The sequence below is a fragment of the Harpia harpyja genome, chromosome 14, assembly GCF_026419915.1.
Source record: "Harpia harpyja isolate bHarHar1 chromosome 14, bHarHar1 primary haplotype, whole genome shotgun sequence".
In the NCBI taxonomy this organism is placed as follows: domain Eukaryota; kingdom Metazoa; phylum Chordata; class Aves; order Accipitriformes; family Accipitridae; genus Harpia; species Harpia harpyja.
Window position 1 is genome coordinate 39,305,909 of NC_068953.1, and position 13,213 is coordinate 39,319,121.

Genomic DNA, 13,213 nt, shown 5'->3' on the forward strand with positions numbered 1-13,213 from the left:
CACCGGGAACGGCGGCGGGGGCTGGGGCTGGGGCTGCGTCGGCCCCGCAGCTGCGGCTCGTTAGGCTCCGCTCCGCTCCACCCGGCCCCGTCTTTAATAGCGGCGCCGTCCCGGGACGCCGCATGTGAGAACCGGGAGGGCAGCACCGCCCCGCACCGCCCCCGCGCACCGGCACCGCACCGGCACCTCGCTCCCGGCCCCGCGGAGCTCCGGAGTAGCCGCCGCCACCACCTCCCCCCCGTCCCATCCGTTCCCTTTCCCCCCCCCTCCCCTCCCCTTACCCCGGCACCCCACCATGAGCAACCTCAACAAGGACACCGAGCACACCAACGGCAGCGGTAACGTCGAGGAGGAGGTGGGTTACCGGGCTGGGGAACCGGCGACCGGGGCACGGTGGGGCTGGAGTAGCCGGAGCTTCGGGGAACGGGGCGTGGAGCGCGGCGGCGTCGGGGAAGCGGCACCGGGGCGGTAGGGATGCGGCAGCGGGGCGTCGGGGAACCGGGGACGGAGAGCAGCGCCGGGGTCGGGGAACCGGGGACGCGGCGTTGGGCCCGGACCCCAGGGTCGTCGGGGGACCGGAGACAGGATGCCGGGGCCGCAGCGGGCTGGAGAACGGAGGCCAGGCCATGGGAGTTGGAGTATGGAGGCATCGGGGTGCCCGGGCTGGAGCACTGCGGGCAGGGCGTTGGGAGCGGGTCTCGGGGCTGGAGCCCCGCGGGTCATCCCGGGGAGGGGGTACGGGCTGGGCCGGGGCTGCGGAGCAGGCAGGGTGAGCCCCGGCTGCTGGCTGGGAGCCCCCTCGTCAGCCCGGTGTCCCTGTAGCCCCGTGGGGCAGGGGACCGGTAGGTCCCTGCTCCCTCCAGCCTAGCTGGTGCCTGTGGGCATGGTGTCCTGCGCCTGGAGGGCGTCAAGCTCCTGCATCCAGGCGCCACTCTGCCCATGTGGGCTGCTTGGAACACGTTTGGACCACGATGGTGGAGACCTTGCCTGCTTCCCTGTGTGCCAGCAGCCTGGTTGGGGCTGGAGGGCTGTGAGCTGCCCTGCCAGCAGTCCCCTTCCCCTGGATGGTCATGGCAAGCCAGAACCTCGATGCTGCTGGACTCCGTGCTGGGAAGGCTTGCAAGGGTCGCTTGTCTGTAGCCACATGCCGAAGCTGAGCTTGCAGCCCTGCACGTTTGCCCTCCGGCTGTTGGAGCCGCTGGCTGTGTGGTAGCATCGCCGCTAGCACGGCACCTTTCTCGTCGCATCCCTCAAGCAGGCGTTGGTGCAGTGGGTCGCCAGCTGCCCTCCATCTTGGAGAGGGCGCTGGAAAACGCCCGGCCTCGGTAGCATTTTGCTGCAGTCCTCTGCGCCTGGCCCTCGGGACCGGGGAGGTGCTCTGCCCCCTCCCTCGCTCTCCTCCAGCGCGCCGTGCGCTCGCGCCGCCGCAACATGGCGCCTGGCTTACTCCACCACCCACCGGGGCCGGACGGTCCCCATGCACCAGCTGTCTTGGGGCTGTTGCACCCACTGGTCTTCAATGCTGGCGTGGGGGGACCCGGGTAATGGGGTGGAATGGATTGGCAGGCAGTGGCCGTAGTGTTTCTCTTCCCTGTGCGGAACAGGGCTTAGGTGATGCAATGGAACGTAGATGTGATGCTGCTGGTGACATGTCCCAGCCTCACTGGGTGGCACTGGTGTGGGTGGGTAGAGAGACAGAGTACCTGGGGCCCTGTGCTGCTTCTCCGGTGCAGGGAGGCTTGGTACCAGGGGGTTTCACGGGCTGCACACGCGTGCGCAGAAGACTCAATGCGGCTCCTTGATCCAATTATTCACTGGCCTGCAAAGCTCCCTGAGGTTGATGCTGCTTGGTGCATCCCAGTGGTGTTGCTCCGGCTGGGCTGGTGCCTCATGGGTGGTGGCCTGGTGAGCTTTTAGTGCTGGGACAGAGCTGGCCCGTTCCCTGCTGCCAGGTGGTGGTTTGGTGAAGTGGGAGCTGGAAGCTATTGCATTTCAGGAGCCTGGAAATGCTAGCCCCTTTGGGGAGGGTGGTCCTCCCCAGAGTGATGCTTGGTGGCTGGAAAACCAAGTTAAAGATTGCATCCCTGGGGAACAGGGCAGGGGTTGAACAGAAGCGGCCACTGCTCTACATCATGTCGCCTCCAGGTGTGTGCAGGGAGGGGGGTGGTCCAGTCTACCCTGCTCTATGGTCTGCAGCCTCGCTGGGTGCGTTTGTCACCCTGTACCCAGGAGTGCAGCAAAGGACTGACCACCCCGGAGGTGGATGAGGATGCTTGGGAGGTGGTGGGCTGGGACTGGGGGGGGGTATGTGTGTGTGTCTGTGTGTCCCCCCGTCCCTGGTGGGGTTGCTGTTGGAAAGCCCTCTCTCTGCCAGGATCCATCACGAATAATGCTGTGGGTGATGAGCTGCTGGCTGGGCTTTGATGGCCGCTTAGCCTGTGGGAGCCCTCTGAACGCTTGTTTTTCCTGTACGTCCTCTTGGCAGCAGCAGAAGCTAATGGTGGCACAAGGAGTCACCTTGTGTTCAGGGTCCTGGCATAGTCTGGGGGGCTTAATCCCACATCCCACCCAAATTCTTGCCCAGAGCTCCCCTTGGTACAGAGCAATAAATATGTTTAGTGTGAAGTGGAATCCTTCAGTCTCAACGTATGCGGGAGGGTGTGCTGTGGAATATCTTCCCACGCTGTGTGGATAACGCCGCCAGATCCTGGCACTGCGGATAGTCCTCCATTTCCCCCCCCCACGAGCCTCCTTTGCCGTCTCCCTGAGCATTTGCAGAAGGGTGCCGTGTGCCCCAGATACGATGGGGAGAAGCTCCCAAATTCAGCCTTTCCCTTTATCTTATCTGCAAGCCCCTGGATCTCACAGCCGCTTCCTGCCCGGTGACATGCGGAGGACAGGAATGCCTCTCTCTGCTCCTCTTGAGGTCGTTAACGGGGAATGTTAAACAAACAGGGCCTAATGTCAGTCCCTGCTGTTCCTCACCAGACACCTCCCCAAACTCGATCCCTCCCCACTTGCTGCTATCTTCTGTTTAGTTTTCCAGGCAGCCGCCAATCTGCGTGACAGCATATGTCCTGGCGCTACGGAGGGGTAGTGCGAGACAGGCAGCTGCCTAGGTGCTGTGTGCCCAGTTGCAGGCAGAAATTCTTCCAGCAGCTGGAGGAGCTTACTTGCTTACCATGGACACTGTGTGTTGTGTTCGTGGCTGTATTGCAATAAGGACCCCATGCATTCATCCTGCTGTCTTGGGTGTCTGATGCAGAAGTGTTGCTTCTACTCTGGAAGCTCATCCTTGCTCTCCCAGGAGGTCACTGGAAAGTTGTAGGTCCATGGGGAGTGGGGGGAATCTGGAGCTGGCTGCCTAGATGTCCAAAGCAGGTGGCCGAAGTCTATGGATATCCCATGTGTCCTCTTGGCCCCTTCCCTTCCCTTGGCCGGTCTCAAGGGCCTGCATGCAGCCCCATGGGTAGTGGCTGCTGCTGTCATGGTAGAGCTTGGACACTGTGGACTGCTGAATGTGGAAAGCATCAAACATGAGGTTGTCCTGGGTGGGCAGAGCCCAGGTGAGGACCAGGAGAAGCTACCTGGCTAAGCTCTGCTAGGAGAGGATCATCTTCCCTGTTGGTCCACGGCAAGGCTGCGACGTTACCTGTTAAGAGTTAGAAAATGCCCTGTTAGGGGAGGCAGAAAGCTCTCAGCTGCCCTACAGCCTCCTCTGTAGCGAGTACTTCGTCCCTGGCCTTTCTTAGCTGTTGCATGCGGAGGCTGCCAGAACCACCCAGGAATGCCACTGGTGAGCAGCCTGCGTTATGTGCTGGATGTCTGTAGCACTTCATGGACTGGTGCCAGGCATCTCTTGATTTCTGTAATCTCTGCTTGAGTGGACCTAGATACCTCTTGCATGTGTGGATTCTAGCGCTCTGACTTGAAACAAATAAGGTTAATATAATTTCTGAAGTCAAATGACTCTGTGATGGTGCTCTTTGCTACAAAGAACTTGAGGGTGTAGTAGTTACGGTCACCACTTGCTAATCTTTTTGTACTTGGTCTGGCTGAACCAGGATGGTGCTTCAGAGCTGTTTTCATGCATCATAAAAGTCCTCTCAATGTTAGATGCAGCTTTCTGTTAGTGACAGATTGTTGGCTGAGCAAATACCCTGAAGTCACTATGCACGCAGAGGTTCTGGGAACTGGTGTGTTCCCAGACCTCCTCATGGTCTATCAATGAGTTGCTCTTACTGGGGGAGGGATGTGGGAATCTCCTCGTTATCTCCTCATGTCCTGGTGCCTCTGTAAATACCCTGTAAAGGAGCTTCCTTCTCCTTTCTTGCTCTTTCAAATCTAAGTTTCTTAGACATGAGTAAGCTGCTTTGAACATCAATATCCCAGTTAGTCCCCAAGATGGGGTAACTGTTCTTCCGCCTGCTACCTGGCTGTGTAGCTGGTCTAGTAAATGAGACCCAGCTTCAGAAATTAGTCTTCCTCCTTGGCTAATCGGAGGAGTTGCTGAGCAGAGCTTTCCCTACTTGGCCTCAAAATGAAGGGGTTTCTGGTGGTGCCTGTGTAAGTTACGAAGGGCCAAACCCAAAGGCTCCCTTGCTAGCAAGGGACTCTGCTTTCCCCTCACCAAAGTGGGAAGGATGCCCTTGGAGGTGTCTGGAAGGTAGCTGAGAGTGGTTCAGGCTTTGCTGTCTGTTCTCGTGCCTCTGCTAGAGGAACTGGCACTGTGGGAAGTCAAGTATGACTCTTGCTGGAACCGGTATGGGAGGCTTCTGGGGCCAAAAGATCCTTTAGGCTTGCTGGTCTTGGCCATGCCAAGTCATGAAGACTTCGCTACTTGGATCATGGAGCAATGCTTCTGCCTGTCCTGGACCTCCGAGTGCCTGAAGTAAAGGCTTCAGCTTGAAGCCTCACCAGGGCATGAGTGTGGAAGCGAGGTGGTCAGCACCTCACCTACAGTGCTCAGCACCTTCTCTCCAGGAGTACGAGGCACTAGCTGGGACCCAGTAGCCTTCTCGGATCTGGAGCTGAGCAGTCTCAGAAGTGTGTTCCCAGGGATGCCTGTACATCACAGGCCATCCCTGGAGCAGGAAAGTACCTTCTGCAGCAACAGCCACCATTACGTGAGGATGGCTCGTGTGGCAGAGGCTGTAAGTAGAAAGAATTAATTTGTGCTTTAAAAGACTTGTGTGCTACGTGGGATGGCTGAAACTGAATTCCTCCTGCATGCCCAGTGCTGTGAAGTTGGACCTGGTGAGGGAGCAGGGCAGTGGGATGCAGCCCCAGCGCTGGAGCTGCTGAACCTGGGCCATACTGAGGTGCATCAGCATAGCTGTAATCCCGAGCCAGCCCAGTGTGTCTGATGAGGAGGGACCCTGGGGCAGGCGCTGGTACCAGCGCTATGAGGAGATGCGTGCCAGGTGACCCTGCCCTTGGCATGGCAGAAGTGGATGCTGCAGGCTTGGCGAGGACACTTTGACCGCTGCACCACATGGTCATGGCCTGGTTGAGAGGCTGCCTGTCCCAGGACCTGCTGTCCTCCTCAGCTCAGCCCCAGCTGAGAGGTGTGTTGTGATGCTTTGGATGGTGGCTGATGAGTGTGGAGCTAGAGGCTTACACAAGGTCTGGGCTCTTCTTGGTGGGTCTGGGGTGGTGAGGCTTTCTTTGGCCCCAGGGCCCACCCACTGTCTCTTGCTTGGAGATGGGAGCAGGGATGGTGCCGAGGCTTGTTCTGCCCCTCCATCTAGTGAACATCATCTTCTGCACCTAGTCCTGTGGACAGGGACAAGATGTTGACCTCTGCTGTGTGCCCTATGGGAAGGAACTGCTTCAAGACCAGCTGGCCAGTTGTAGTCCAGTGGTAGGGCAGGGTGGCAGAGCATAGAGATCCTGCCTCCAGACAGCCCAGTGGCTGCTGGGGTGGGTTTCTCTAGAGGACGGTTGCATGGGGCTGCATGTGCTGGCCTTGCACATTGCTCTCCTTGATCACTGAGCCCAAGCTTACCTGGCCACAGGCTGTGGTTGCTGGAAACCCAAGGACCCAGTAGGGCGGTCTCACCCATGCGGAGGATCTCCAGCCCTGCTGCATAGCCCAGAAGAGGCTGTGGAAATGTTGCACCTCCTAGTTTGAGATGGTATATCCCCTCCTGTGCTGCAAAGTTTGTGGTGATAGGTTCTTGCATTAATGTGGGGTTGGGTCTTGGTACGTGGCTGTGTGTCAGAAGCTCTTGGCCTGGGGATGTGTGTCCTTCCTATCTGCTTTCAAGGGCAGGAGGCCAGTGTCTGTCTGAAAGTGTGACTCCCCTGTGTCACCTATAGCAGTGGCTTGAAGTGCAGAGCAAGCTACGGACTTGGAGAGAGCACCCAGCTCCTCTGGGAGGTACTGGAGGAGGGAAGGAAACTTCACCTCCCAGGGTTTCCCTGCCCACAGTAGGATGCTGGTGGGGAGCTGGCTGGGATGTGACCTGTTTCTAGTGGGGGCCTTAAAGCCTGGGCTGTATGTCGTATCCATTCTCGCTTTGTGCTCTGCCCTGCTCCCCAGGCTCTCCTTCTGGGCTGGTGGTCTTAACTCTGCCTTGCCCTCTGGGTTGTACGGGCTGGGTGCCTGCCTGGGGTCTTGTGGGGAGAGTGCCCTGTGGTGCAGAGGGAGATCATGGCGTGATGGTGGTTAGGGTTGGCATTTCTGGTCCATTTTTGGGTAGTACAGCCCCTCCCCACTGTCTAGTGGCCCTGTCTTGCCAACACCTGGACTGATGCTATGGCGTCTTAGTCCTGTGGGTGCTTGTCATCCTACTAGTGTCCCCAGAGGTCTCCTTGTGATTGGGGTGACACTCCAATAACCACTGTCAACAGCGGAGAGCTGCTGCAAACTTTCAGCTTGCCATCACTTGGGTTTTGTGGAAGACTTGCTTGCTGTTGGGCCATGGAGATACCACGCATGCTTCATGGGGCTGTGGCGTGGCCACTAGCGTGCTGCCCTGAATCAGGTTGATTTGAGGAGAGATTCATGTGCTTCTCTGGATGTGTCCTGGCTCTGTGGGCAGAGGAGGCATAGGACTGAAAAGTGCCCAGGGATCACCTTGTGGCAGGGTGAAGCAGAGACAGATGTGCTTGCTTAAGGAACTGAGGTGAGAAGGTACCTTGTGAGGGTCCTGCATCCAGACCAATGTCTTCTGCTCAGGGCAGAGAATGGCAGGAACTCGTCTCACCTCTGTCTCCTGCCAGGAGAACAAATGCCTGGGTATGGGCAGGAGGAGCTGGTCTGCAGCAGGTTTACCCTGTGTGAGAGCTGTCCCCTGGGTAAGGTCCATGGTTCCAGCTGATGGTGAAAGGTGTCTGTAGGTCCCAGAACATCAGAGGGTGCCAGATGTGCTGCCGGGTCTCTGTAGCGAGGCGCTTAATGCGGTGGGCTGGGTAGTACAAGCATGGATGTGAGTGTCCTTCAGCATGTTGGCTGTGATACTTGGGCATGCCTCCTCTAGCTTAGCAGACCTCTTGGCAAGGTGGAAGGCTGCAATGGCATCCTGAGGATGCTCAACCATCATCTCCCTGAGCTGGGGAACTGCCCTGTTGGGACAGTAATCTCTTGGGAGTTGTGGGTCTGGCCTCCCCAAATGTTTCAACAGCTTTGAACCCCTGCTGTGGCCCAAGCACCCCTGGGTGCCATCCTTTCCATGAGATCCTGCAGAGACACAGGGGACAGGACTCAATAGCGGGGAGCAGGGGCGAGTCTCCATTGCAGAGCCGCAGCAGCAGTGCTTCCTCTGCCGAGGCCGCAGACTATTCTTGGGTGCTGCCCCGTTGTGCTTGGACTTATCGGCTCCCCCGGGTGCCTCTCCCTGCTTCCCCCTTGCTCGAATGTCTTCCTGCCCTGACCGCAGGGGTGGCTGAGCCCCGTTGACATCCCCCTGCCTGACATGGGGGATGAGCAGTGTCGGAGAGGGGCTGACCCAGCTATAAGCAGTGTCACGTGTGAAACACCCTAGCCTTGGGGACAAAATGCTTGTGCACTTGGGCTTGCTTGTGGTCAGGCTGCCTTCCTCCCCTCTGGGTGAGCAGGATGTTGGTCCTTGGGTGCCTTTTGTGCAAAAGGCTAATTTTGGAGGGAAATGCCTGAAGCCCTTCTTGCTTCAAGTGCTGGGCGAGGTTCAAGGCTGCCTTTCCCCTCTGGGGGTGGGTGAACATCTTTCTGGTGTGGGGGGGATGTCCTGCTGTTGTGGCTGCTTGGGGCTTCCTGGCTGGAGCAGCTCCTGGTCTGATCCTGCACTGGGGCTCAGTACTACCCTGCCTGCCAGCTCCGTGAGCTGCCTGAGGACATTGGATCTTTGCCAGTGCTGGAATTGCAAGCAGGCAGCTGGCTCTTGCAGCCTCTCTGCTCTTGAGCCCTGCTGGTGGTGGTGGGGAAACTGAGGCACAGACCGGTGAAGGAGCCTGTTAGCAAGCCCCTTCCCCTTGGGAGGCATGCTCCATGGTGTTGAGACTGCCCTGCTTTCCTGCCGAGCTGTCCCTAGCACAGACCAGCCATCTTTCTCCCCCAGTTTTCCCTTCCCTTATGTTTCCTGGGAGTTTGATGTGCTGAGGAGCAAAACTGCCCAGGGCTGGGTCAACTCAGTGCAGTGGCAGGAGCCTTGCAGCCCCACATCCCATATGGGGCAGTGAGATGAAGGTGCTGTCACGTTTTTAAGCCCCGTGGCTGGGCTCTGAAGCATTTCCCTCCCTGCAGCCCTGTTTTGCAAGCTTGCCTCCCCAGATTTTGTTGCTGTGCCTTATAAGTCCCGGCTCCCGGGGCAGCCAGCAGCCTCACCGCATTCCAGTGGCCTCCAGTCAAGTGGCCCTAGCTGCGTTGCAGCGGCCAGGGCCAGGGTTCTGTATCCCCTCTGTGGCTCTGTTGGTGGCCCTGGGTGCCTGAGAGGCACCCACTGGGATGCTCTCCCATGGGAAGAGCTGTAGCCTGTGTGCCTGAGCTGCTGGGACCTCAGGGTGGCTGCCTGGAGTGGGGACTGCCTTTGGGATACTGTGGCAGAGCTTGTCCCTGTCCTCAGCAGGATGGCATGGGGCTCCCTTCTGCTGGTGGCATAGGAAGAGGGCTCAGCGGACATATCAGTGTGAATGAGTGGGAAATGGCTTGTCTTCAGGGGAAAATAATGGCACGTAGCTGGGGGTGGCTTCCTGAAGAGGGGGAATGTTCAGCAGCATGGTGTGGATGTGGCACTAGACCATGTTCCTACTGTAGGTGTCCTTGGATGTCTCCTAACCAGTGGTGGTAAAGGCTCGTGTGCTCTGAGTGCTGGGAGTGTGGCCCCAGGAGCCAGCCAATTTTGGGGGGCTGGAGTGGCCACAGCTGTGCAAAAGCAGGGCTGTGGGTAATGCAGCTAAAGGGCTGATCTTGCCGAAGGGGAGGGTCAGCCTTGCTGGCTTCTAGCAGGATTTGGAGCGGTCTCTTAACAAAAGCCCAGTGCTGGAGACCTACCAGAGCAGCCTTGCTGGAGGTGGGTACTTAAATCTTTGCATCTAACATTTCTGACATAACTTGACCCTTGCTGGGCTGCAGGGCAGTGTCTGGCTCTGCTTGGGACTCCCTTTCAAGAGCTGTTATTTAAAAGCAGGCATGGCCAAGAGATGTGGATGTTTTAAGACCCATGCTGACCTCCTGGCAGTGCTGGAGCTGTGGTAGGAAGAGGCAGGTGTTGCTGCTTGGCTTCTTTAAAGCCTTGGTGCTAAGTACCTGGCTGTGCTCGCACTTGGGTGTATGTCTCTTCTGGGAGATGCAGCTGTATCAGGACTACTTTAGAGCCACTGAGGACTTGACCACTAAATGGATTTGTCCTTGTCCCTCCCTCCTGTGTAGGAAGCTATGCTGGGATCCTCCCTCTCTAAGAGATGGCTTCGATGGTGTTGTTCCCTCCTGGCACAAATCCTGTTTTCCATGGCTCTCCTCCATCTCTGCTGGGTGTTTGGACTGGGGACATCCCCAGAGGGGGCAGGCATGGGGAAGGGAAAGTGTTTTCTGCAGGACCTCCAGCAGCGTGACCCTGCTGGGCTGTCCTAGGTGGGAGCAGCTCCCTGCCCCACTGCCCTGCTTCTCTCTGTACGTGTGTGTCCAGTTTAGATCTGTTGTCCTGGTTCAGATGGGGTTGCTTTCACCTGGTATCTCACCTCAAGTGGCTGGTAGCAGAGTCTAAGAGTGAGCATAAGAACAAGGTATTCCTGGAGATCTGCTTCTGCTGTATCTTCTCTAAGCTCCTGCTGAACATGCAGTTTGGCCCAGGCAGTTCTTGATCTAGCTCTGGATGGATTTTTTTTTTTGTTCTGTGACTTTTCCAGCTGCTCTGTGGAGAGGCTGAATATCTAAATGGATCTGGTGTTTGGTGGCAGGGAGTTGAAGCAGGGCAAATATATTTAAGCAGAAGCCTACCCTGTCTTGGCCTGTTGAGTGCAAGGGCTGGAAGCCTGGATTCATCAGCCCCGGGTGGTCCTAGTGGCCTCTCAAAGCCTCCAGGACTTGGACTGCAAAGGGGTGACTGAGATTCCCAGTTTGGATAATCCACTGGAAGATGCTTGTCCAGATCCTGTTGCCCTCATCTACAGTTTGCTCTTTTTGGGAGCAGGGGCAGGAGGCTGGACCAGGGCTGCCCACAGTGCATGAAATGCTCAGGCTGGCAAGTTGCCTTCTGCTTTTCTCCTGTGGGATAACCCAGATCTCCTTTTCTTTCTGATTGCTGCTGATCCCATGTTTACACCTGGTCTCAGAAGCAGTCTCCCTCTGACTTACCTCACTGTCCCTCGAATGTATTGCTTGGGTCTCTCCTTACCAGCCTCACCCTCCCTTCCCTGAATAACTTGGTCTCACTTTCCCCCTACGCTTTTCTAGATCACTTAGGGATCTCGGAAAACCAACCACTTGGTCTCATTTCTTCTAACAAGCTCTTCTGAGCAGGGACCTTCCTTGGTCTGTCTTGAGACCCTTGGGGAAACCTTGTTTGAAGATGTTAGCTGGTGGCATTTGGGATTTCCCAGGCTTTCTTTGGGGCTATGCCAGCCCTTGGCGGGTGCTGTGGATTGCCTGGGATCCCCTTTCCGATGCCATGTATGGTGACAGACTGGACCTGGAGGCCGAGGGAAGCTTTTGGCCTGGGAGAGAAGGTCTCTTGCTCCCATCATTGGCAGCAACTTATGGGGCTGGCATTAGGAGCTTGTTACTTCTGACAAAGAGCTTTCCGAGGCACTTGCGTTGCTCTGTTCCGGCTGTTGTAAGGGCTCTGAGTAGCTGACTTCCCCTTCCCTGAGCAACCGCGCATCTTCCATTCTGTCACGCCTGTCGCAAGGACTTACGGAGCGACACATCACGGGACCATTTAGAGACCCAACAGGGATGCAGATTTCTATCTGCTTGGAAGAAGCATCCATTCTGGGGTCTGAGCACACTCAGATCCTGAAATATTGAAAAGGGATGGTGCTCTCACATGGCTGAGGCACATGTGTGCCACCACACTCTGTGCAGTCCTCCCCTGCAAGAGATGGCCACGCGTCTTCTGGGAATGCACTGCAGGCGTTCCATGTAGCTCACACTGAAGCACAAGTGCCAAAGTCTTCGATGCAGCCAGCAAGCTGAGAGAGTGCCATTGCCCACTCTGGGCATGAGGTGGTCCTGGAGTGATGCATCAAAGCATCAAATGAGGGCCTGGGCTGGGTGGGGAGACTGTAGGCTTGAGCCTGGGCATAGAAAGTGTTTCTGGAGTGCTCCAGATAGCATCGTGCTTCCTTAGACGGGGCGAAGCAAAAGCTGGGGTATACGGTAGGACCATCCATACTGAGGGGCCAGGGGAGGGGATGGGAAGGATGCCAGTGTTGGAGGGAAGGATGCTCAGTAGTTGCATTCCGCAGCAGCCTTGAGATATGCCAGGCTGGAGAAGGGCTCTGCTCACTAATGGGGGGTGGTAGCACCCACTGGGGTGTTTACCAGGTGGTGGCAGCCCTTAGCCTCACCATGCATGGAGAGCAAGAGGGGCAGAGGACCCCAAAGGAAAGAAAGGACCCCACTTTCATGATCACTGTCCATCCTGGAGGGCTTAAGCTGCCCCCCTGAGTTGATGTGAAGGGTATCTGCCCTAGCCAGGACTGTCTTGGGCACAGGAGCTCAAGGAGGTGTGTGTTTTCTCCTCTAAAGAGAAGAAACTTCCCTGCTTGGAGGAGTCTGAATCTGACTGCCCCCAAAGACTTATGGGGTGCAGAGGCTGTGCTGCATGCTTCTGTGTTTTCAGGTGGCTGCTGTCTCTAGCCCAGGAGCAGAGCAAGTGTGTGCTGCTCGCTTTGGTGGCAGAAGAGGTTTAACGAGGTGTCCGATACAACCCACTTTGGGGAATGAGAAATGGCTGAGCAAAAACTAAAATGTGGGAGCAGAGTGCTGCTGCCCTGCAAATGTAATGGGGTCACTCCAGACTTGGAAATGGGCCAGGGGATGGGCTCTGGCTTAGGGCTCCTGGTCCTGCTGCATGTTTTGCAGCTCAAAAGCTTCTGGCACTGTTTGGTGCCATTCTGAGCATTTGGGCATCAGTGCTGTCCCGTGACCCTCTCAAGGCTTGTTTGGGACTGGCTTGGTGGGTGGCATCCCCATGCAATGAAAAGCAAGGAACATGGAGCTCCATCTCATTCTCATAGTCCTCTGAATTCCCTTGCCTAGCTGTCAGTGCTGGCCGAGCTGTGCTTGTGGCCTCCTGGTCCTTGTTAATGATGACTAGTGTCTTGGTGACCTCTGTTGTGCATAACTTCCCTTTCTGGGTCTGTGCTGATTTACAAGAAGTCTTGGCAGCTTCATCATGCTGCTTCCTATGGAAATAGTCTGTTGCCCAATGTCTCCCAGTGCAGGGAGAAGGTGGCCGTGATGGTCTGACTGTTGAGCAGAGTTCTCCCAGACCATGAACCTTCAACACTGTTTCTTCTTCCTGGCTATTCATGTGAACTATTATAGATAATTCCAACAGACTATCTATTGAAATCTTCCTCTCGTACTGTATTTTTGCTTATACGTGCTGAGTGCATTTGGACTTAGTACCTGACTTCTACAACTTGGAAAGAGCAGCAGCCTACATGGACTTGGTGCAGCACAGCTGGCTTTGGGCTGGGCACAACAGGACAAACACTGTAAGAGCTGGTTTGGGAGCAACTTCTGAAGGGTCTGATGTGTGGTGGTGAAGGAGCTGGGATGGACCCT

General features: G+C 56.7%; 1 protein-coding gene across 3 annotated transcripts in view; it reads left to right on the forward strand.

Annotated features, from left to right (window-relative positions):
* The first annotated feature begins 252 nt into the window (after nt 1–252).
* Nucleotides 253–13,213, forward strand: part of RBPMS2 (RNA binding protein, mRNA processing factor 2) — a 30,067-nt gene continuing 17,106 nt past the window's right edge. For all 3 annotated transcript variants that reach the window (XR_008238326.1, XR_008238327.1, XM_052808589.1), the window contains exon 1: nt 253–355. Coding sequence is in view for 1 of the 3 variants with exons in the window: in XM_052808589.1 (XP_052664549.1) it covers nt 296–355 (60 nt within the window). In the remaining 2 variants the exon portion in view is untranslated. The remainder of the gene's footprint in view (nt 356–13,213) is intronic.